This window comes from Sinohyriopsis cumingii, chromosome 10 (assembly GCF_028554795.1).
Source record: "Sinohyriopsis cumingii isolate HCF-2022 chromosome 10, ASM2855479v2, whole genome shotgun sequence".
NCBI classification, from domain to species: domain Eukaryota; kingdom Metazoa; phylum Mollusca; class Bivalvia; order Unionida; family Unionidae; genus Sinohyriopsis; species Sinohyriopsis cumingii.
The window spans coordinates 121,734,511-121,759,698 of NC_142970.1; the positions used below are offsets into that span (position 1 = coordinate 121,734,511).

At 36.3% G+C, this 25,188-nt stretch overlaps 1 protein-coding gene across 1 annotated transcript in view; it reads right to left on the reverse strand.

The window, feature by feature from the left end:
* Positions 1 to 25,188, reverse strand: part of LOC149791122 (trafficking protein particle complex subunit 9-like) — a 225,865-nt gene that overhangs the window by 75,742 nt on the left and 124,935 nt on the right. Inside the window, exons 8-9 of the mRNA XM_089973044.1 lie at positions 9,143 to 9,341; positions 4,153 to 4,246 (exon numbers count right to left, since the gene is read on the reverse strand). Coding sequence (XP_089829170.1) covers positions 4,153 to 4,246; positions 9,143 to 9,341 — 293 coding nt within the window. The remainder of the gene's footprint in view (positions 1 to 4,152; positions 4,247 to 9,142; positions 9,342 to 25,188) is intronic.

The following is a 25,188-nucleotide window of genomic DNA, read 5'->3' on the forward strand; positions in this document are numbered from 1 at the left end:
TTCCACTATTCATATACACTATATGTGCGTTGATTCAACTATTCATCATGTACTGTGTGGGTAGTATTCCATTATTCATATACACTGTGTGTGGATTTTGTACTGCTTATTACATAAACTCTGTGAAGGCTGTTAGTCATATACACACTGTGAAGGCTGTATGCCATTAGTCATACACACTGTGCATAGGATGTATGTCACTGGTCATATACACTATGTGTGGGCTGTATGCCACTAGTCATATACATTGTGTGTAGGCTGCATGTCACTAGTCATATACACTCTGTGTGGGTTTTATTCCACTATTCATATACATTCAGTCTAGGTTGTATTTCACTATTCATATACATTATGTGTGGGTTGTATTCCACTATTCATATACACTATGCGTAGGTTGTATTCCACTATTCATATACACTATATGTGCGTTGCATTCAACTATTCATCATGTACTGTGTGGGTAGTATTCCTTATTCATATACACTGTGTGTGGATTTTGTACTGCTTATTACATAAACTCTGTGAAGGCTGTTAGTCATATACACACTGTGAAGGCTGTATGCCATTAGTCATATACACTGTGCATAGGATGTATGTCACTAGTCATATACACTATGTGTGGGCTGTATGCCACTAGTCATATACCCTGTGTGTAGGCTGTATGCCACTAGTCATATACACTATGTGTAGGCTGTATGCCACTAGTCATATACACTATGTATAGGTTGTATGCCACTAGTCGTATACACTCTGTGTAGGCTGTATGCCACTAGTCATATACACTCTGTGAAGGCTGTTAGTCATATATACACTGTGAAGGCTGTATACCATTAGTTATATACACTGTGCATGGGATGTATGTCACTAGTCATATACACTATGTGTGGGCTGTATGCCACTAGTCATATACACTGTGTGTAGGCTGTATGTCACTAGTCATATACACTCTGTGTAGGCTGTATGCCATTAGTAATATACACTGTGCATAGGATGTATGTCACTAGTCATATACACTGTATGTATGCTGTATGCCACTAGTCATATACACTGTGTGTAGGCTGTATGTCACTAGTTATATACACTGTGTAGGCTGTATGCCATTAGTTATATACACTGTGCATAGGATGTATGTCACTAGTCATATACACTATGTGTATGCTGTATGCCACTAGTCGTATACACTCTGTGTAGACTGTATGTCACTAGTCATATACACTATGTGTAGGCTGTATGTCACTAGTCATGTACACAATGTGTTGGCTGTATGCCACTAGTCATATACACAATGTGTTGGCTGTATGTCACTAGTCATATACACTCTGTGTAGGCTGTATGCCACTAATCATATACACAATGTGTAGGCTGTATGCCACTAGTCATATACACAATGTGTTGGCTGTATGCCACTAGTCATATACACTATGTGTAGGCTGTATGCCACTAGTCATATACACTGTGTAGGCTGTATGCCACTAGTCATATACACTCTGTGCAGGCTGTATGCCACTAGTCATATACACTATGTGTAGGCTGTATGTATGTAGTCATATACACTCTGTGTAGGCTGTATGCCACTAGTCATATACACACTGTGAAGGCTGTATGCCATTAGTCATATACACTCTGCATAAGATGTATGTCACTAGTCATATACACAATGTGTAGGCTGTATGCCACTAGTCATATACACTCTGTGTAGGCTGTATGCCACTAGTCATATACACTCTGTGTAGGCTGTATGCCACTAGTCATATACACTGTGTAGGCTGTATACCACTAGTCATATACACTCTGTGTAGGCTGTATGCCACTAGTCATATACACTCTGTGTAGGCTGTATGCCACTAGTCATATACACTCTGTGGAGGCTGTATGCCACTAGTCATATACACAATGTGTAGGCTGTATGCCACTAGTCATATACATTCTGTGCAGGCTGTATGTATGTAGTCATATACACTATGTGTAGGCTGTATGTATGTAGTCATATACACTATGTGGATTGAATGCCACTAGTCATATACACTATGTGTAGGCTGTATGTATGTAGTCATATACACTATGTGTAGGCTGTATGTATGTAGTCATATACACTATGTGTAGGCTGTATGCCACTAGTCATATACACTACGTGTAGGCTGTATGTATGTAGTCATATACACTATGTGTAGGCTGTATGTATGTAGTCATATACACTATGTGTAGGCTGTATGTATGTAGTCATATACACTCTGTGGGTTGAATACTCCTTATATTTGTGAGTAGTTTACTCTTCCAAAGTAAATCAGACCGTTTCTACTGAAGGCACATAAGTATTCTTTACTCTGTTGCAGAATTTTGGAGTCAAATGAATAACTCTTGTGTTAGTCACAACAGGAAATACTTCCAAAGTTACTTCCCTTTCAATAACTGTTCTAAATAAACCATGGCCTCTTCTCATGCAAGGCACAACAAAGGATTCCAAGAATCAATTTAAACAATTTTAACAGTGACAAGACAATTATTAAAGGTGACATGGCAAAAATTAAAGATGACAAGGTAACTATTTAAGTTTACAAGGTAACAAGTAAAGATGACAAGGTAACTATTTAAGTTTACAAGGTAACAAGTAAAGATGACAAGGTAACTATTTAAGTTTACAAGGTAACAAGTAAAGATGACAAGGTAACTATTTAAGTTTACAAGGTAACAAGTAAAGATGACAAGGCAACTATTTAAGTTTACAAGGTAACAAGTAAAGATGACAAGGCAACTATTTAAGTTTACAAGGTAACAAGTAAAGATGACAAGGCAACTATTTAAGTTTACAAGGTAACAAGTACAGATGACAAGGTAACTATTTAAGTTTACAAGGTAACAAGTAAAGATAACAAGGTAACTATTAAGGCTGAACCAACAACTACTAAAGGTGAGAAGACAACTATTATGGTATCTATTATTGGTGATAGGCAAAATTTCCTTATTTTATTATCTACATTTCAACTTACTAGAATGGCCATTTTCAAATGTAATTTTTTATACACCTCCATTTTTAAGAGATGAAAAATACCTATAAGTTTCATTCTACAAAATTAATGGGGGCCCCGAGTGTCCGAGTGGTCTAAAGCACTCTCCGTTATGGATCACTGCCATCTCACCTCTGTCTTCATGGGTTTGAGTCTCGGATTCGGCCAATGTGGGTATGTGAGAAAGCTTGCCAGTAGCTTCTTGAGGGTCAGTGGTTCTTTCCAGGGATTTCCCGGGTTCTTCCTCCACCATTAATACTGGCCGCCATGTATAGCCTATCATGTACTGAAAAATGGCGTTAAACCCTACAACAACAACAACAAAATAAATGACAAGGTACCTCTGAGGATGTTTTTTATGCAAAGATCATGAAATATAAAAAAAGATTTAGCTGGAAAATATAAGAATTAATTCTGCAATTCCATTTTGGCATAGCTGGAAATTTTTCGTTTTATTACAGACTGGATGAGACAGGTAAAGAAAATCAGTTTAAGAGAGCAGGATCCACCCAAGTCATAATGACAGGACAGGATCCACCCAAGTCATAATGACAGGACAGGATCCACCCAAGTCATATGACAGGACAGGATCCACCCAAATCATAATGACAGGACAGGATCCACCCAAGTCATACGACAGGACAGGATCCACCCAAGTCATAAAGACAGGACAGGATCCACCCAAGTCATAATGACAGGACAGGAATAAAATAGGGCAAAATCTTGTTCAGTTTTTGAATTTTCATCAGGTGATAAAAAAATAAATCATTTAATGTACAATGTCTGTTGAAGATAACAACAGTCACTTTTTTATTTTAATACTGAATATATGAGACTTGACTAGAGTATTATAAAATTGTACCTCACCTGACTGCCATGAGCAATATAAAACTGTACCTCATCTGACTGCCAAGAGTAATATAAAATTGTACCTCACCAGACTGTCATGTGTAATATAAAATTGTACCTCACCTGACTGCCATGGGCAATATAAAACTGTACCTCATCTGACTGCCAAGAGTAATATAAAATTGTACCTCACCAGACTGTCATGTGTAATATAAAATTGTACCTCACCTGACTGCCATGGGCAATATAAAACTTTACCTCATCTGACTGCCAAGACTAATATAAAATTGTATCTCACCTGACTGCCATGGGTAAATTACCCATTCTCCGAGCTGAGAATATAAGCTCATGTAGAACTCTTATTTGAAGGATAGGCCACCCATTAGGGTTGTCTGAAATTAAATAAATATAAAAATAGACATGGATAGGCAACCCATTAGGGTTGTCTGAAATTACATAAATATAAAATAGACATGGATAGGCCACCCATTAGGGTTGTCTGAAATTACATAAATATAAAATAGATAAGGATAGGCCACCCATTAGGGTTGTCTGAAATTACATAAATATAAAATAGATAAGGATAGGCCACCCATTAGGGTTGTCTGAAATTACATAAATATAAAATAGACAAGGACAGGCCATTCATTAGGGTTGTCTGAAATTACATAAATATAAAATAGCTATGGATAGGCCACCCATTAGGGTTGTCTGAAATTACATAAATATAAAACATATGGATAGGTCACCCATTAGGGTTGTCTGAAATTACATAAATATAAAAGAGACATGGATAGGCCACCCATTAGGGTTGTCTGAAATTACATAAATATAAAATAGACATGGACAGGCCACCCATTAGGGTTGTCTGAAATTACATAAATATAAAACAGATATGGATAGGCCACCCATTAGGGTTGTCTGAAATTACATATATATAAAATAGACATGGATAGGTCACCCATTAGGGTTGTTTGAAATTACATAAATATAAAATAGACATGGATAGGCCACCCATTAGGGTTGTCTGAAATTACATAAATATAAAAATAGACATGGACAGGCCACCCATTAGGGTTGTCTGAAATTACATAAATATAAAATAGATAAGGATAGGCCACCCATTAGGGTTGTTTGAAATTACATAAATATAAAATAGCTATGGATAGGCCACCCATTAGGGTTGTCTGAAATTACATAAATATAAAACATATGGATAGGTCACCCATTAGGGTTGTCTGAAATTACATAAATATAAAAGAGACATGGATAGGCCACCCATTTGGGTTGTCTGAAATTACATAAATATAAAATAGACATGGATAGGCCACCCATTAGGGTTGTCTGAAATTACATAAATATAAAACAGATATGGATAGGCCACCCATTAGGGTTGTCTGAAATTACATATATATAAAATAGACATGGATAGGCCACCCATTAGGGTTGTTTGAAATTACATAAATATAAAATAGACATGGATAGGCCACCCATTAGGGTTGTCTGAAATTACATAAATATAAAAATAGACATGGATAGGCCACCCATTAGGGTTGTCTGAAATTACATAAATATAAAATAGATATGGATAGGCCACCCATTAGGGTTGTCTGAAATTACATAAATATAAAATAAAAAACAGATAAGGATAGGCCACCCAATAGGGTTGTCTGAAATAACATAAATATAAAATATAAAACAGATAAGGATGGGCCATTCATTAGGGTTGTATAAAATTACATAAATAGTAGTAATGCAGCATCAGGTGTTAACTGTTGTACAGTAATGCAGCATCAGGTGTTAACTGTTGAACAGTAATGCAGCATCAGGTGTTAACTGTTGTACAGTAATGCAGCATCAGGTGTTAACTGTTGTACAGTAATGCAGCATCAGGTGTTAACTGTTGTACAGTAATGCAGCATCAGGTGTTAACAGTTGTACAGTAATGCAGCATCAGGTGTTAACAGTTGTACAGTAATGCAGCATCAGGTGTTAACTGTTGTACAGTAATGCAGCATCAGGTATTAACTCTTGTACAGTAATGCAGCATCAGGTGTTGATTGTTGTACAGTAATGTAGCATGAAGTGTTAATTGTTGTACAGTAGTGCAGCATCAGGTGTTAACTGTTGTATAGTAATGTAGCATCACGTGTTAACTGTTGTACAGTAATGCAGCATATGGTGTTAGTTGTTGATCAGTAATGCAGCATATGGTGTTAATTGTTGATCAGTAATGCAGCATCAGGTGTTAACAGTTGTACAGTAATGCAGCATCAGGTGTTAGTTGTTGTACAGTAATGCAGCATCAGGAGTGGATTTTTGTACAGTATATGCAGCATAAGGTGTTATTTTTTGTACAGTAATGCAGCATAGTGTTAATTGTACAATAATGCAGCATAAGGTGTTAATTTTTGTACAGTAATGCAGGATAAGGTGTTAATTGTTGTACAGTAATGCAGCATCAGGTGTTGACTGTTGTACAATAATGCAGCATCAGGTGTTAACTGTTGTACAGTAATGCAGCATAAGGTGATAATTGTTGTACAGTAATGCTGCATCAGGTGTTAACTGTTGAACAGTAATGCAGCATCAGGTGTTAACTGTTGTACAGTAATGCAGCATCAGGAGTGGATTTTTGTCAAGTAAATGCAGCATAAGGTGTTAATTGTTGTACAGTAATGCAGCATAGTGTTAATTTTTGTACAGTTATGCAGCATAAGGTGTTAACTTTTGTACAGTAATGCAGCATCAGGTGTTAAATGTTGTACAGTAATACAGCATAAGGTGTTAATTGTACAGTAATGCAGCATAATGAGTTGATTTTTGTACAGTAATGCTGCATCAGGTGTTAACTGTTGTACATTAATGCAGCATAAGGTGTTAATTGTTGTACAGTAATGCAGCATAAGGTGTTAATTGTTGTACAGAAATGCAGCATACGGTGTTAATTGTTTTACGCTAATGCAGCATCAGGTGTTAATTGTTGTACAATAATGCAGCATAAAGTGTTCATTGTTGAACAGTAATGCAGACCTGCCAACCCTAATAAGACCATCTCAGTAAGGCAGTTTATTTTGTCCAAAATTTGACTAGTTTTCCATAAAGTGTAACAAAATATCATTCACTGCTATTTTAAAGTTGAAAAACATGTATTTATAATGTTTAGTATTTGAAACTAATTGAGGGAAGGTAAACATTACATTTAGCTGACACATTTGTAAAGTAAAAGTAAACCTTATTTACCTCTAGTACACTTGCATAAACTTTAGTTCCAAACCCACTGAAGCTCAATGGCTTTTATGTTTATATTTATTTCACATGACAATAATCAAGTCTCCCACTGAGAAACATGCTTCAATTGACCTATGATGTCCAATGTATGTAATTATTTCCCTTTCCTGCTTTTATTCACAAGAATCTGAATATTCCTGTTGATTTCTCAGTACAGATTATTAACACTTTTTAAGCGGCTTATTTTCTTTTTTGTCTGTAAATAATCAACAGTTTGATATTTTGCATGAAAAAACATGTGCAATTTAAAGTGTACAAGATACTCTAGTCAAAAGTCTGGTTCCCTGACCAACTCCACAAAACTAATATGAAACCCAGATCAAAATCAAACATGGATGAGCCGATTATCCTGATTTTACAGCAACAATCATATTTCCTTAGTTTCTGCTTTTATTCCGTAAGTTCATATGTTACTGGTATTTTCGTAAGACTTATGGCAAAATTGTAAGGGATGGCAGGTCTGAGTAATGCTCTATAAGGTGAATATTGAACAGCAATATTGTATAAGACTGCATCAATAAACATGTTGAATTCTCTCAAAATTCCACTTCAATTCCTATTATGTGCCATGAAATTTTCTTAAGATCTAAATATGACTTGGGGAATAACCCTTACTGTGCATCTAGACCAACCACATCAGATCTAAATATAACTTGGGGAATAACCCTTACTGTGCATCTAGATTAATCACATCATATTTAAATATAACTTGGGGAATAACCCTTACTGTGCATCTAGACTAATCACAGCAGATCTAAATATAACTTGGAGAATAACCCTTATTGTGCATCTAGGCCAATCACATCAGATCTAAATATAACTTGGGGAATAACCCTTACTGTGCATCTAGACCAATCACATCAGATCTAAATATAACTTGGGGAATAACCCTTACTGTGCATCTAAACCAATCACATCAGATCTAAATATAACTTGGGGAATAACCCTTACTGTGCATCTAGACCAACCACATCAGATCTAAATATAACTTGGGGAATAACCCTTACTGTGCATCTAGACTAATCACAGCAGATCTAAATATAACTTGGAGAATAACCCTTACTGTGCATCTAGACCAATCACATCAGAGCTAAATATAACTTGGGGAATAAGCCTTACTGTGCATCTAGACCAATCACATCAGATCTAAATATAACTTGGGGAATAACCCATACTGTACATCTAGAGCAATCACATCAGATCTAAATATAACTTGGGGAATTACCCTTACTGTGCATCTAGACCAATCACATCAGATCTAAATATAACTTGGGGAATAACTAATACTGTGCATCTAGACCAATCACATCTGATCTAAATATAACTTGGGGAATAACCCTTACTGTGCATCTAGACCAATCACATCAGATCTAAATATAACTTGGGGAATAACCCATACTGTGCATTGAGACCAATCACATCAGATCTAAATATAACTTGGGGAATAACCCTTACTGTGCATCTAGACCAATCACATCAGATCAAGCTTACTTGTCTGAATCAACACCGATGAGTAGTAGAATTTTGACCGCTTTTTTCAACATTTTTTCAATAAATCGGTAAGAGGAAAGTAGTACTGCTCATCTGCTAGAAGCATATCAGGTTTGCAAAATTTCATTAAATATCTCAAGCAACCCGATGTTGTATGGCCTATGTTGTACGGCCAATAATGCTTTCTGATTTTATTACACTGATGTCATTTTTAGTCCATGGGTATCATTCATCAATCTGTCTTGAGCAATGTGGTTTCTGTATTCGTCAAAATGCATTTATCATTTCATCTGCACTGCTTCTTCATATTTTGACATTCATTTTGCATTCCATTTGCATTAATTATACTAAGAACATATGTTCCCCATTTTATGATATGTAGTGGAGAGCCTTCCCCATTAAATTTTCAGTGATTGTTTTAGTGTAGGTCCAGCCTTTCTAACCCTTCCTTTCAAACCCAATAAATTTCCATATCAATGAACACACAGCAGGTGCTGGTTTCCAACCTGAAGGAATGTCTTTAGGATCCAAGAAGATCCGGTAGCCCTCAAGTGCCGGTAAAAGCAGTGTATAACATTGGTGCCAGTTCTGTCGTGGGTTTTGTGGAGCCACACACTGCATAGCTGCAACCCGCTGGTAAAATGTGGCTTTCCTTTTGAATCCAAGTTGTGAGTAGAGAGAAGACAATGTGGTATATCTCTGAATCTGAAGAGAAATAGTAACCAGAATTAGCCATGGATTTCAATAAAAACCAGAATTAGCAATAGATTTCATTAAAAACCAGAATTAGATATAGAATTAATTAAAAACCAAAATTAGCCATAGATTTCATTAAAAACCAAAATTAGCCATAGATTTCTTTAAAAACCAAAATTAGCCATAGATTTCATTGAAAACCAAAATTAGCCATAGATTTCATTAAAAACCAAAATTAGCCATAGATTTCATTAAAAACCAAAATTAGCCATAGATTTCATTAAAAACCAAAATTAGCCATAGATTTCATTAAAAACCAGAATTAGCAATAGATTTCATTAAAAACCAGAATTAGATATAGAATTAATTAAAAACAGAATTAGCCATGCATTTCAATAAAAACCAGAATTAGCCATGGATTTCAATAAAAACCAGAATTAGCCATGGATTTCATTGAAAACCAGAATTAGCCATGGATTTCATTAAAAACCAGAATTAGCCATGGATTTCATTAAAAACCAGAATTAGCCATGGATTTCAATAAAAACCAGAATTAGCTATGGATTTCATTAAAAACCAGAATTAGCCATGGATTTCATTAAAAACCAGAATTAGCCATGGATTGCATTAAAAACCAGATTTAGCCATAGATTTCATTAAAAACCAGAATTAGCCATAGATTTCATTAAAAATCAGAATCAGCCATGGATTTCTTTAAAAAACAGAATTAGCCATGGATTTCATTAAAAACCAGAATTAGCCATGGATTGCATTAAAAACCAGATTTAGCCATAGATTTCATTAAAAACCAGAATTAGCCATAGATTTCATTAAAAATCAGAATCAGCCATGGATTTCTTTAAAAAACAGAATTAGCCATGGATTTCTTTAAAAAACAGCATGAGCAATGGATTTCACGAATTATTTTATGTGTATAGACTTACTTTGTAAGAATGTGAGATTTCTGTGAGAGCGATTTATTATAAGTTTAACACTGCAACCTATTACAGTTTACTCTACTTATAATGATGTCATATAAAAACAAGAGGCCAAAGTAGGCCTGACATTAGTCACTTGTCTTGCATTAATGTAACAAGAAATTCTTTACCAAGGAAGCCAAACTGGTTAAAAATGTTAAGAATACAATATTTGAAAACTATCCCCCCCCACTTTATAGCATGTCAATTTTACTTATTTATTATATAGCTTTTTTTAATAATCGGATCAAACAAATGTCCTCCAGAATATTTGACTGTATGGTCAGGATGGACACAGGATTATACCATAAGATCACACAATATTTGACTGTATGATCAGGATGGACGCAAGATCATAAAATAAGATCACCCAACATTTGGCTACGATCAAGACTGACACAGGATCATACCATAAGATCACCCAATATTTGACTGTTTGGTCAGGATGGACACAGGATCATACCATAAGATCACCCAATATTTGACTATGGTCAGGATGGACACAGGATCATACCATAAGATCACCCAATATTTGACTGTATGGCCAGGATTGACACAGGATCATACCATAAGATCACCCAACATTTGACTGTTTGGTCAGGATGGACACAGGATCATACCATAAGATCACCCAATATTTGACTGTATGGCCAGGATTGACACAGGATCATACCATAAGATCACCCAACATTTGACTGTATGGTCAGGATGGACACAGGATCATATCATAAGATTACCCAACATTTCACTATGGTCAGGATGGACACAGGATCATACCATAAGATCATCCAATATTTTACTATGGTCAGGATGGACACAGGATCATACCATAAGATCACCCAATATTTTACTATGGTCAGGATGGACACAGGATCATACCATAAGATCACCCAATATTTGACTATGGTCAGGATGGACACAGGATCATACCATAAGATCACCCAATATTTGACTATGGTCGGGATGGACACAGAATCATACCATGAGATCACCCAACATTTGACTGTATGATCAGGATGGACACAGAATCATACCATAAGATCACCCAATATATGACTATGATCAGGATGGACACAGGATCATACCATAAGATCACCCAACATTTGACTGTATGGTCAGGATGGACACAGGATCATACCATAAGATCACCCAATATTTTACTGTATGGTCAGGATGGACACAGGATCATATCATAAGATCACCCAATATTTGACTATGGTCAGGATGGACACAGGATCATACCATAAGATCACCCAATATTTGACTGTATGATCAGGATGGACACAGGATCATACCATAAGATCACCCAACATTTGACTGTATCATCAGGATGGACACAGGATCATACCATAAGATCACCCAATATATGACTATGGTCAGGATGGACACAGGATCATACCATAAGATCACCCAATATTTGACTATGGTCGGGATGGACACAGAATCATACCATGAGATCACCCAACATTTGACTGTATGATCAGGATGGACACAGAATCATACCATAAGATCACCCAATATATGACTATGATCGGATGGACACAGGATCATACCATAAGATCACCCAATATTTGACTATGGTCAGGATGGACACAGGATCATACCATAAGATCACCCAATATATGACTATGGTCAGGATGGACACAGGATCATACCATAAGATCACCCAATATTTGACTATGGTCGGAATGGACACAGAATCATACCATGAGATCACCCAACATTTGACTGTATGATCAGGATGGACACAGAATCATACCATAAGATCACCCAATATATGACTATGATCAGGATGGACACAGGATCATACCATAAGATCACCCAACATTTGACTGTATGGTCAGGATGGACACAGGATCATACCATAAGATCACCCAACATTTGACTGTATGGTCAGGATGGACACAGGATCATATCATAAGATCACCCAATATTTGACTATGGTCAGGATGGACACAGGATCATACCATAAGATCACCCAATATTTGACTGTATGATCAGGATGGACACAGGATCATACCATAAGATCACCCAACATTTGACTGTATCATCAGGATGGACACAGGATCATACCATAAGATCACCCAATATATGACTATGGTCAGGATGGACACAGGATCATACCATAAGATCACCCAATATTTGACTATGGTCAGGATGGACACAGGATCATACCATAAGATCACCCAATATTTGACTGTATGGCCAGGATTGACACAGGATCATACCATAAGATCACCCAACATTTGACTGGTCAGGATGGACACAGGATCATACCATAAGATCACCCAATATTTGACTGTATGGCCAGGATTGACACAGGATCATACCATAAGATCACCCAACATTTGACTGTATGGTCAGGATGGACACAGGATCATATCATAAGATTACCCAACATTTCACTATGGTCAGGATGGACACAGGATCATACCATAAGATCATCCAATATTTTACTATGGTCAGGATGGACACAGGATCATACCATAAGATCACCCAATATTTGACTGTATGATCAGGATGGAAACAGGATCATACCATAAGATCACCCAGTATTTTACTATGGTCAGGATGGACACAGGATCATACCATAAGATCACCCAATATTTTACTATGGTCAGGATGGACACAGGATCATACCATAAGATCACCCAATATTTGACTATGGTCAGGATGGACACAGGATCATACCATAAGATCACCCAATATTTGACTATGGTCGGGATGGACACAGAATCATACCATGAGATCACCCAACATTTGACTGTATGATCAGGATGGACACAGAATCATACCATAAGATCACCCAATATATGACTATGATCAGGATGGACACAGGATCATACCATAAGATCACCCAACATTTGACTGTATGGTCAGGATGGACACAGGATCATACCATAAGATCACCCAATATTTTACTGTATGGTCAGGATGGACACAGGATCATATCATAAGATCACCCAATATTTGACTATGGTCAGGATGGACACAGGATCATACCATAAGATCACCCAATATTTGACTGTATGATCAGGATGGACACAGGATCATACCATAAGATCACCCAACATTTGACTGTATCATCAGGATGGACACAGGATCATACCATAAGATCACCCAATATATGACTATGGTCAGGATGGACACAGGATCATACCATAAGATCACCCAATATTTGACTATGGTCGGGATGGACACAGAATCATACCATGAGATCACCCAACATTTGACTGTATGATCAGGATGGACACAGAATCATACCATAAGATCACCCAATATATGACTATGATCGGATGGACACAGGATCATACCATAAGATCACCCAATATTTGACTATGGTCAGGATGGACACAGGATCATACCATAAGATCACCCAATATATGACTATGGTCAGGATGGACACAGGATCATACCATAAGATCACCCAATATTTGACTATGGTCGGAATGGACACAGAATCATACCATGAGATCACCCAACATTTGACTGTATGATCAGGATGGACACAGAATCATACCATAAGATCACCCAATATATGACTATGATCAGGATGGACACAGGATCATACCATAAGATCACCCAACATTTGACTGTATGGTCAGGATGGACACAGGATCATACCATAAGATCACCCAATATTTTACTGTATGGTCAGGATGGACACAGGATCATATCATAAGATCACCCAATATTTGACTATGGTCAGGATGGACACAGGATCATACCATAAGATCACCCAATATTTGACTGTATGATCAGGATGGACACAGGATCATACCATAAGATCACCCAACATTTGACTGTATCATCAGGATGGACACAGGATCATACCATAAGATCACCCAATATATGACTATGGTCAGGATGGACACAGGATCATACCATAAGATCACCCAATATTTGACTATGGTCAGGATGGACACAGGATCATACCATAAGACCACCCAATATTTGACTATGGTCAGGATGGACACAGGATCATACCATAAGATCACCAAATATTTGACTATGGTTAGGATGGACACAGGATCATACCAAAAGGTCACCCAAACTCAAGTGAGCTAATTTTTCATCCGATGGCTACATAAAACTTTTTAACAACACAGAACAATGTTACTGAATCATGCAAAATCCCAAACTCCTCACAGCAATGTTATTGAATCATTCAAATTCCCATAACCCACATAGTGATGTCAATGAATCTTGCAAAGTCCCAAACTCCTCACAGCAATGTCACTGAATCATTCAAAGTCTCATAACCCAGTAAGCAATGTTACTGAATCATGCAAAGTCCCATAACCCATACAGCAATGTAAACGAATCAAGCAAAGTCCTATAACCCACAAGCAATTTCATTGATTCATTCAAAGTTGCATAACCGACACATCAATGTCATTGAATCATGCAAATTCCCACAATCCATACAGCAATATCATTGAATCATGCAAGTCCCATAACCATAACAGCAATGCAAAGTCCCATGACCCACACATCAATGTCACTGAATCATGCATAGTCTCATAAACCAAACAGCAACAATGAACCATGCAAAGTCCCATAAACCACATAGCAAAGTCACTGAATCATTCAAATTCCCATAACATATACAGCAACAATGACTCATGCAAAGTCCCATAACCCACAGAACAATGTCATTGAATCATGCAAAGTCCCATAACTCAGAAAGCAATGTAACTGAATCATGCATAGTCCCATAAACCACACAGCAATGTCACTGAATCATTCAAATTCCCATAACCCAAACAGTAATGTCACTGAATCAAAAGTCGCATAACCAACACAATAATGTCACTGAATCATGCAAAGTCCCACAATCAATACAGCAATGTCACTGAAATATGCAAAGTTGCCTAACCCATTTAGCAATGGCACTGAATTATGCAAAGTCCCATAACGATAACAGCAACAATGAATCATGCAAAGTCCCATAACCCACATAGCAATGTCACTGAATCATGCATAGTACAATAACCCACACAGCACTGTCACCGAATCATGCACAGTCGAATAACCCACACGACAATGTAACTGAATCAAGCATAGTCCCATAACCCATACAGTGATGTAATTGAATCATGCACAGTCCCATAACCCATACAGCAATGTAACTGAATCATGCATAGTCCCATAACCCATACAGCAATGTAACTGAATCATGCATAGTCCCATAACCCACATAGCAATGTCACTGAATCATGCACAGTCGAATAACCCACACGACAATATAACTGACTCAAGCATAGTCCCATAACCCATACATTGATGTAACTGACTCAAGCATAGTCCCATAACCCATACAGTGATGTAACTGAATCATGCACAGTCCCATAACCCATACAGCAATGTAACTGAATCATGCATAGTCCCATAACCCACACAACAATGTAACTGAATCATGCATAGTCCCATAACCCACACAGCAATGTAACTCAATCATGCATAGTCCCATAACCCACGTAGCAATGTCACTGAATCATGCATAGTACCATAACCCACACAGCACTGTCACTGAATCATGCAGTCAAATAACCCACACAACAATGTAACTGAATCAAGCAGTCCCATAACCCATAAAGTGATGTAACTGAATCATGCACAGTCCCATAACACACACAACAATGTAACTGAATCATGCACAGTCCCATAACCCACACAACAATGTCACTGAATCATGCATAGTCCCATACTCCTCATTGCTAAGTGTCAAAGTTTTCATCCCAAAATCATCATAGTCTGACTTAGTTCATCAGCTTGGTAGACTGGTACACAAGACCCTTGACTGATTTCCACTAGTATTCAATATGCATGCACTGGAACCTAGTAAAACATTGAGGATAAAGGAACCAGACCAAAAATGGAAGCTCTGACACATTGTATCAGTTATAATATGACGCAAACATAATGTGACATTGTTACAACTCTGTGGTCACAGACTAAGTAGCAGAAAGAAGTAAAACCAACAAGTTTTGTAAAGTTCAACAAATATTTTAAAAGTCAAAATTAAAATGAAAATGTGAGAGGAATTTACTGTATTATAGTGAATCCAAACTAATCCTTTTATAGGTCATTAAAAGTCCAAAATGATTGAAAAGTTCATTATAAATTAAAAAACTGGAAATGTACTGGTTCTCCAAGAACCATAATGGTATCCAGAATTCCCTCAAATAATTTATTTCACCCTGAATAAAATAGTATGCAATTAAAAACTAAGATACCATCCTATGGTATGCAATCATAAATTAAGATACAGTCCAATGGCATGCAATTATAAATTAAGATACAATCCAATGGTATGCAATTATAAATTAAGATACAATCCAATGATATGCAATTATAAATTAAGATAAAATGCAATGGAATGCAATTGTGAATTAAGACACAGTTCAATCGTATGCAATTATAAATTAAGATACAATCCAATGGTATGCAATTATAAATTAAGATACAATCCAATGTATGCAATTAGGAAATAAGATACAATCCAATGGAATGCAATTATGAAATAAGACAGTCCAATGGTATGCAATTATAAATTGAGATACAATCCAATGGTTTGCAATTATAAATTAAGATACAATTCAATGGTATGCAATTATAAATTAAGATACAATCCAATGGTATGCAATAATAAATTAAGATACAGTCCATTGGTATGCAATTAGGAATAAAGATACAATCCAATGTATGCAATTATGAAGTAAGACACAGTCCAATGGAATGGAATTATGAATTAAGACAGTCCAATAGTATGCAATTATAAATTAAGACACATTCCAATGGAATTCAATTATGAATTAAGACACAGTCCAATGGAATGTACTTGTTTATGCTGAAATCAGGCCTTAATCTTAATATGAATAGTTCCTAATCCAAAAATAGAATCGTGAAGATAGTCCAATTTCAGCAATTTATTCCTAAAATTTATATTCACAATGGATCATATTTTTCACAAAATGACTGGCTTTGCCCCACTTCCACTGAATCATCCATGACAGCACAATGTTGCCATTAAAATTACTGGACAGAAATATTTCACTATGCATATAACTGCAAACTGCATCAAGCCTGATCAACCTGTTTTATTTGCCAGTAGGTTCTGATATGCATAATAGGCCTGGTTATCAACACCAACATGTCGGCTAATCAACGACCCCAATCTGTCAGTGCTTTATGTGCCAGTATGCCTAGTGATGCAGAATAGGGCTGATCATTGACCCCAATCTGTCAGTGCTTTATGTGCCAGTATGCCTAGTGATGCAGAACAGGGCTGATCATTGACCCCAATCTGTCAGTGCTTTATGTGCCAGTATGCCTAGTGATGCAGAACAGGGCTGATCATTGACCCCAATCTGTCAGTGCTTTATGTGCCAGTATGCTTAATGATGCAGAATAGGGCTGATCATTGACCCCAATCTGTCAGTGCTTTATGTGCCAGTATGCTTAATGATGCAGAATAGGGCTGATCATTGACCCAATCTGTCAGTGCTTTATGTGCCAGTATGCCTAGTGATGCAGAACAGGGCTGATCATTGACCCCAATCTGTCAGTGCGTTATGTGCCAGTATGCTTAATGATGCAGAATAGGGCTGATCATTGACCCCAATCTGTCAGTGCTTTATGTGCCAGTATGCTTAATGATGCAGAATAGGGCTGATCATTGACCCCAATCTGTCAGTGCTTTATGTGCCAGTATGCTTAATGATGCAGAATAGGGCTGATCATTGACCATTACCCAAAAGAACATTATGTTCCAGTGTGCATGGAATGCAAAATAGGCATTATTATCAACCCCAATCTAACAGTTGTGTATGTGTCTGCAGGTTTAGTTGTATATTCAACAAATCTTTATCATCAACCATAATTCACTGTGATTTTGCGATTTTGATTTTTAACGCAGCTTTTAACAATTTTTCAGTCATATCGCTACAATGTCTGCAATGTGGCAGTTTATAGTGATGTCTAGCACTGGGGCATCATGCTGCAGACATGTAGCATGATGTCCCACCCAGTCACATTATCCTGACTCTGGGCCGACCAGTCCTAACACTAACCTCTTAATGCTGAGCGCCAAGCGAGGCAGTCGTTAGTGCCATTTTTGTAAGTCTTTGGAATGACTCGGCTGGGGATCGAACCCACGACCTCCCGCATCCGAGGCGGACGCTCTAACCACTAGGCCACTGGAGCGGTCATAATTCACTAGTACTCTATATGCCTGCATGCTTGGAGCTGTGGAATAGGCCTGATTATGAATCTGATCTGTCAGCATGCTTGGAGCCATGGGATAGGCCTGACTATGAATCTGATCTGTCTGCATGCATGGAGCTGTGGAATAGGCCTGATTATGAATCTGATCGGCCTGCATGCTTGGATCTGTGGAATAGGCCTGATTATGAATCTGATCTTGTCTGCATGCTTGGAGCTGTGGAATAGGCCTGATCATAAATCTGATCTGTCTGCATGCTTGGAGCCATGGAATAGGCCTGACTATGAATCTGATCTGTCTGCATGCTTGGAGCTGTGGAATAGGCCTGATTATGAATCTGACCTGCCAGCATAGCATGAGCCATTGGTCTAATTATCAATGTTGATTTTACAGTGTTTTATGTAAAATCAGTTTTGGAAATGTACAACAGGGATGATTGGCAACCCAAGTCTTAAAGTGTTGTATGTGTCAGCAGTCTTGGAGATTTAGAACAGGTCTGATTGTCAACCCCAGTCTTAAAGTGTTGTATGTGTCAGCAGTCTTGGAGATTTAGAACAGGTCTGATTGTCAACCCCAGTCTTAAAGTGTTGTATGTGTCAGCAGTCTTGGAGATTTAGAACAGGTCTGATTGTCAACCCTAGTCTTAAAGTGTTGTATGTGTCAGCAGTCTTGGAGATTTAGAATAGGCCTGATTGTCAATCCCAGTCTTACAGTGTTGTATGTGTCAGCAGTCTTGGAGATTTAGAACAGGTCTGATTGTCAACCCCAGTCTTACAGTGTTGTAAGTATCAGCAGTCTTGGAGATTTAGAACAGGTCTGATTGTCAACCCCAGTCTTAAAGTGTTGTATGTGTCAGCAGTCTTGGAGATTTAGAATAGGCCTGATTGTCAATCCCAGTCTTACAGTGTTGTATGTGTCAGCAGTCTTGGAGATTTAGAACAGGTCTGATTGTCAACCCCAGTCTTAAAGTGTTGTATGTGTCAACAGTCTTGGAGATTTAGAACAGGTCTGATTGTCAACCCCAGTCTTAAAGTGTTGTATGTGTAAGCAGTCTTGGAGATTTAGAACAAACCTGATTGTCAACCCCAGTCTTAAAGTGTTGTATGTGTCAGCAGTCTTGGAGATTTAGAACAGGTCTGATTGTCAACCCCAGTCTTAAAGTGTTGTATGTGTAAGCAGTCTTGGAGATTTAGAACAAACCTGATTGTCAACCCCAGTCTTAAAGTGTTGTATGTGTCAGCAGTCTTGGAGATTTAGAACAGGTCTGATTGTCAACCCCAGTCTTAAAGTCTTGTATGTGTCAGCAGTCTGATAACCCTCTTGCATGTCACAAGGTGCAACTAAAAGATTCATTTGAAACTAACCAAAGGAAAAATAAAATTTCATTGAATAAAAAGCTGTGCATAGTGGAACTGCTGCATGTGTTGACACAGTTGTTTCAATTCTAATCTATACATAATGTTGAAATTCTTACATTATATAAGAACACTGAACAATAATTAACATAAATTATCTGCGGTAAAGTAAAGGAACTTCACACAAATTTTCACAATCATGTTGATGTAACAAAGAAGAAGTAAAAATATTTTAGCTAGGACCACCACAAAATGCAAAAAGTACCAATGTCTAAACCAATGGGACCATCAGCAACTATTTTTAATTTTGGACAATTAGAGAAAACACTATTGATACTGTATTCACTGGTATTGCTGATACTTTATTAAAGGGTATTATTGACACTGTATTAAACAGTATTACTGATACTGTATTCAATCAGTATTACTGATACAGTATTAAATCAGTATTACTGATACTGTATTAAATCAGTATTACTGATACAGTATTCAATCAGTATTACTGATACAGTATTAAATCAGTATTACTGATACAGTATTAAATCAGTATTACTGATACAGTATTAAATCAGTATTACTGATACTGTATTCAATCAGTATAATTGTATCTTTGATTGATACATGGCTGAAAACATTAGATCAAGGAGAAATGGTAGGCACTATTATGGTTGATTTTCGTAAAGCTGTTGATCTTGTAGACCATGAAATTTTGCTTGAAAAACTAAAAATCTATCAATGCAATGAAAACTCCCTAAACTGGTTTACTTCTTACTTAACTGATAGAGTGCAAAAAGTATCTTTAAATGGTCAACTTGCCAAAAGTAAAAATATTAATTGTGGAGTACCACAAGGCTCTATCTTTGGGCCTCTCTTGTTCATACTATTTATCCATGATTTACCTCTTAAGATTGGAACTTCAATTTCTTCCACTGACCTTTATGCAGATGATACTACACTGTCTGAGATTGGTAAAACCAAAATAGCACTTGAAAATAACTTACAAGATGCTCTCAACAGACTTCAAGTATGGTGCAAGGAAAACAGTATGTTCATAAATACAGAAAAAATGAAAGCCCAACTAGTTACAACACAACAAAAACGAGCAAGGCTAGATAGCGACAAACTCCAGGTTCTATTTGACAATGTGAGCCTCAATATGACCTCTCAAGATAGAATTCTTGGTGTATTCGTGGATAAAAATCTTACTTGGTCTATTCACATTAAACATATTTCAAAAAAGGTTAACTCTAATCTTTGGCTACTGAGGAAAATCAAAACATACATTCCTCTTCAGTATTGGGTCATCTTTTATAAAAGTTATATTCAGTCATATCTGGACTACTGTAATATAATTTGGGGTAATACCTCTAATTCAAACATAACAACACTTTTAAGACTCCAAAAGAGGGCTTGCCATTTAATTCTAGATCAAAGTATAGACAATTTTCAGGATGCAGTGAATAATATAAAGATTTTAACAATACATGAAAGAATATTTCTTAGAAAGGCCAAATTGATGTATAAAGTATCCAGAAAAGACATTCCTGTCTATCTAAGCAATATCTTTCACCAAAGAGATGCTGATGGTACTCCAAATTTAAGGTCCATAAGAAGAAAAAATTACATTATACCAAGGCCAAAGAAGGAATTGTTTAAAAAAAGTTTTCAATATACTGGTCCACTGGTATGAAACGACATTCCCAGTGACATAAGGCAGGCTCCTAGCATTTCATCTTTTCACAATCAATGTCTCAAATGGATGAAATCTTTAGAAAATTGAACAGTTCTAGTACAAAAAATACTGCCTGCTTTTCTGTAGTTTTAAATCATTTTCATAGCTGAATATTTCAATGCAGGATTATATTTTATGTTTTATATATGTTTATGTTTTCACTGATGCCTGTGAATGTGTTCCAGGCTTGATACTTTGAATTTTAAAATTACTTAATTATTTAGTGTCAAGCCAGACTCTTCACATCATGTTGTATATACTGTATATATTGTACATAACAGATAGAAGGCCTCAAGGTAGATTACTTCTGTAACTAATTGAGTTACCTTCTCTAAATAAAGTCTTTATTATCATTATTATTATTATTATTATTATCATTATTATAATCAGTACTACTGATTAGGGTTGAAATGATACACCTGTGTTATGTATTGATATGGTTCATGCTACACATATCGATACACATATGAACTTTATGGTCTTTCCATCTTTGGAAGGTAGGATGTGTTTCCAGTATGCAGATTACAGACAGAGATATAATGATATATTCATATGTAATTCTCATCAATGGCAAGAAGAAGAAAAAAATACTTTCAAACAGACTACCAGATGGTTGTCAGTGAATTTTATTCAATGTTTTAGGCCATTTAATGGTGACTCCGTTCAACTCGCTTTAGCCACCAGGCCTTTATTTGGCATGGCATGAATACTTTCAAAACATCTTATTACCAATTTTCTTGTCTATGTTAACTTCAAAACAGAAGAAATAAATCAATTTCCTCATGCAGAGAAAATCTCATCTAGAACAAATCCCGGTATGGGAATGAGAATGAATACCAACAAAATTTATCACATTGTACTTCCTGCATATGTGAAAGACTGCTGTGGCCACAGGTACTTGAATTTGTTAGGGAAGAAGGAAAACTACTGACAAAACCCAGTCCTATTCTCTTTAATTTCTTTTACCTAAGATGATAAATTTGATCAGTTTAAAATCTGTTCCCCTGCTGATTCTATTGTATTTTTATTCATTCCATGTACAATTTAAAGAGAGATTCTAAATTTGCTCCCCATGTACAATTTAAAGAGAGATTCTAAATTTGATCACCACGTACAATTTAAAGAGAGATTCTAAATTTGTTCCCCATGTACAATTTAAAGAGAGATTCTAAATTTGCTCCCCATGTACAATTTAAAGAGAGATTCTAAATTTGCTCCCCATGTACAATTTAAAGATAGATTCTGCCAGAATGTTATCTTAGGGGGACTTCATCCTTTGTCATCGAAAGAAGGGGGGGGGGGAGTATAAATTAAGTGGGGGGAAAAAAATGGTCAAAGTTCAATATTTATTTAACACTCCAATATCTATCTCTCTTTCTTTCCGCTCCATGTTTTTTAGAGTTCTATTGAAATCACAGTCTTTCAAAGCTGTCACCTCTAGTTATATAATTATTAATCTGTTAGCTATTTCTGAGCATAATCTGTTCCTTATCTGTGTATCAATATTTTTCTGTACTTCCTTCTGATGGGGCATATGCATAGCTAGCCTTCTCAGCTTGAAGATGGCCAGATCTTTGTTGTTGTTATTTACAATTTTCTACAGCTTACAGATACTGCATTATCTTTTGGATACAACTTACAGATACTTTATTATCTTTTGGATACAACTTACAGATACTGTATTATCTTTTGGATACAGCTTACAGATACTGTATTATCTTTTGGATACAGCTTACAGATACTGTATTATCTTTTGGATACAGCTTACAGATACTGTATTATCTTTTGGATACAATTTACAGATCTGTATTATCTTTTGGATACAACTTACAGATACTGTATTATCTTTTGGATACAACTTACAGCTACTGTATTATCTTTTTGGATACAGCTTACAGATACTGTATTATCTTTTGGATACAATTTACAGATACTGTATTATCTTTTGGATACAGCTTACAGATACTGTATTATCTTTTGGATACAACTTACAGATACTGTATTATCTTTTTGGATATAGCTTACAGATACTGTATTATCTTTTGGATACAATTTACAGATACTGTATTATCTTTTGGATACAGCTTACAGATACTGTACTATCTTTTGGATACAACTTACAGATACTGTATTATCTTTTGGATACAGCTTACAGATACTGTATTATCTTTTGGATACAACTTACAGATACTGTATTATCTTTTGGATACAGCTTACAGATACTGTATTATCTTTTGGACACAGCTTACAGATACTGTATTATCTTTTGGATACAGCTTACAGATACTGTATTATCTTTTGGATACAGCTTACAGAAACTGTATTATCTTTTTGGATACAGCTTACAGATACTGTATTATCTTTTGGATACAACTTACAGATACTGTATGATCTTTTGGACACAGCTTACAGATACTGTATTATCTTTTGGAGACAGCTTACAGATACTGTATTATCTTTTGGAGACAGCTTACAGATACTGTATTATCTTGGACACAGTTTACAGATACTGTATTATCTTTTGGACACAGCTTACAGATACTGTATTATCTTTTGGAGACAGCTTACAGATACTGTATTATCTTGGACACAGCTTACAGATACTGTATTATCTTTTGGACACAGTTTACAGATACTGTATTATCTTTTTGGATACAGCTTACAGATACTGTATTATCTTTTGGACACAGTTTACAGATACTGTATTATCTTTTTGGATACAGCTTACAGATACTGTATTATCTTTTGGACACAGTTTACAGATACTGTATTATCTTTTGGACACAGTTTACAGATACTGTATTATCTTTTGGACACAGTTTACAGATACTGTATTATCTTTTGGACACAGTTTACAGATACTGTATTATCTTTTGGACACAGTTTACAGATACTGTATTATCTTTTTGGATACAGCTTACAGATACTGTATTATCTTTTGGATACAGTTTACAGATACTGTATTATCTTTTGGACACAGTTTACAGATACTGTATTATCTTTTGGACACAGTTTACAGATACTGTATTATCTTTTGGACACAGTTTACAGATACTGTATTATCTTTTGGACACAGTTTACAGATACTGTATTATCTTTTTGGATACAGCTTACAGATACTGTATTATCTTTTGGACACAGTTTACAGATACTGTATTATCTTTTGGACACAGCTTACAGATATTGCATTATCTTTTGGATGCATTATCTTTTGGATACAGCTGCTCCAAAATAGGATTTTTCCCTAACATAAACTTCCTTTGTTGAATCAGTAGTTTACTGACTACTATGCCAAATTTCTTGTCTGTTCCATAATGCTGTATTAAGGTTTTCAGTCCCTCAATGCCATAGAAGGTTCAAACAATGCCACAATGCTTGATCCAGTGAACACCATTCTCCAAGTCTGTGAATTCATACATGATTCACACAATGCTTAATCCAGTGCACACCGTTCTCCAAGTCTGTGAATTCATACATGATTCACACAATGCTTAATCCAGTGCACACCGTTCTCCAAGTCTGTGAATTCATACATGATTCACACAATGCTTAATCCAGTGAACAC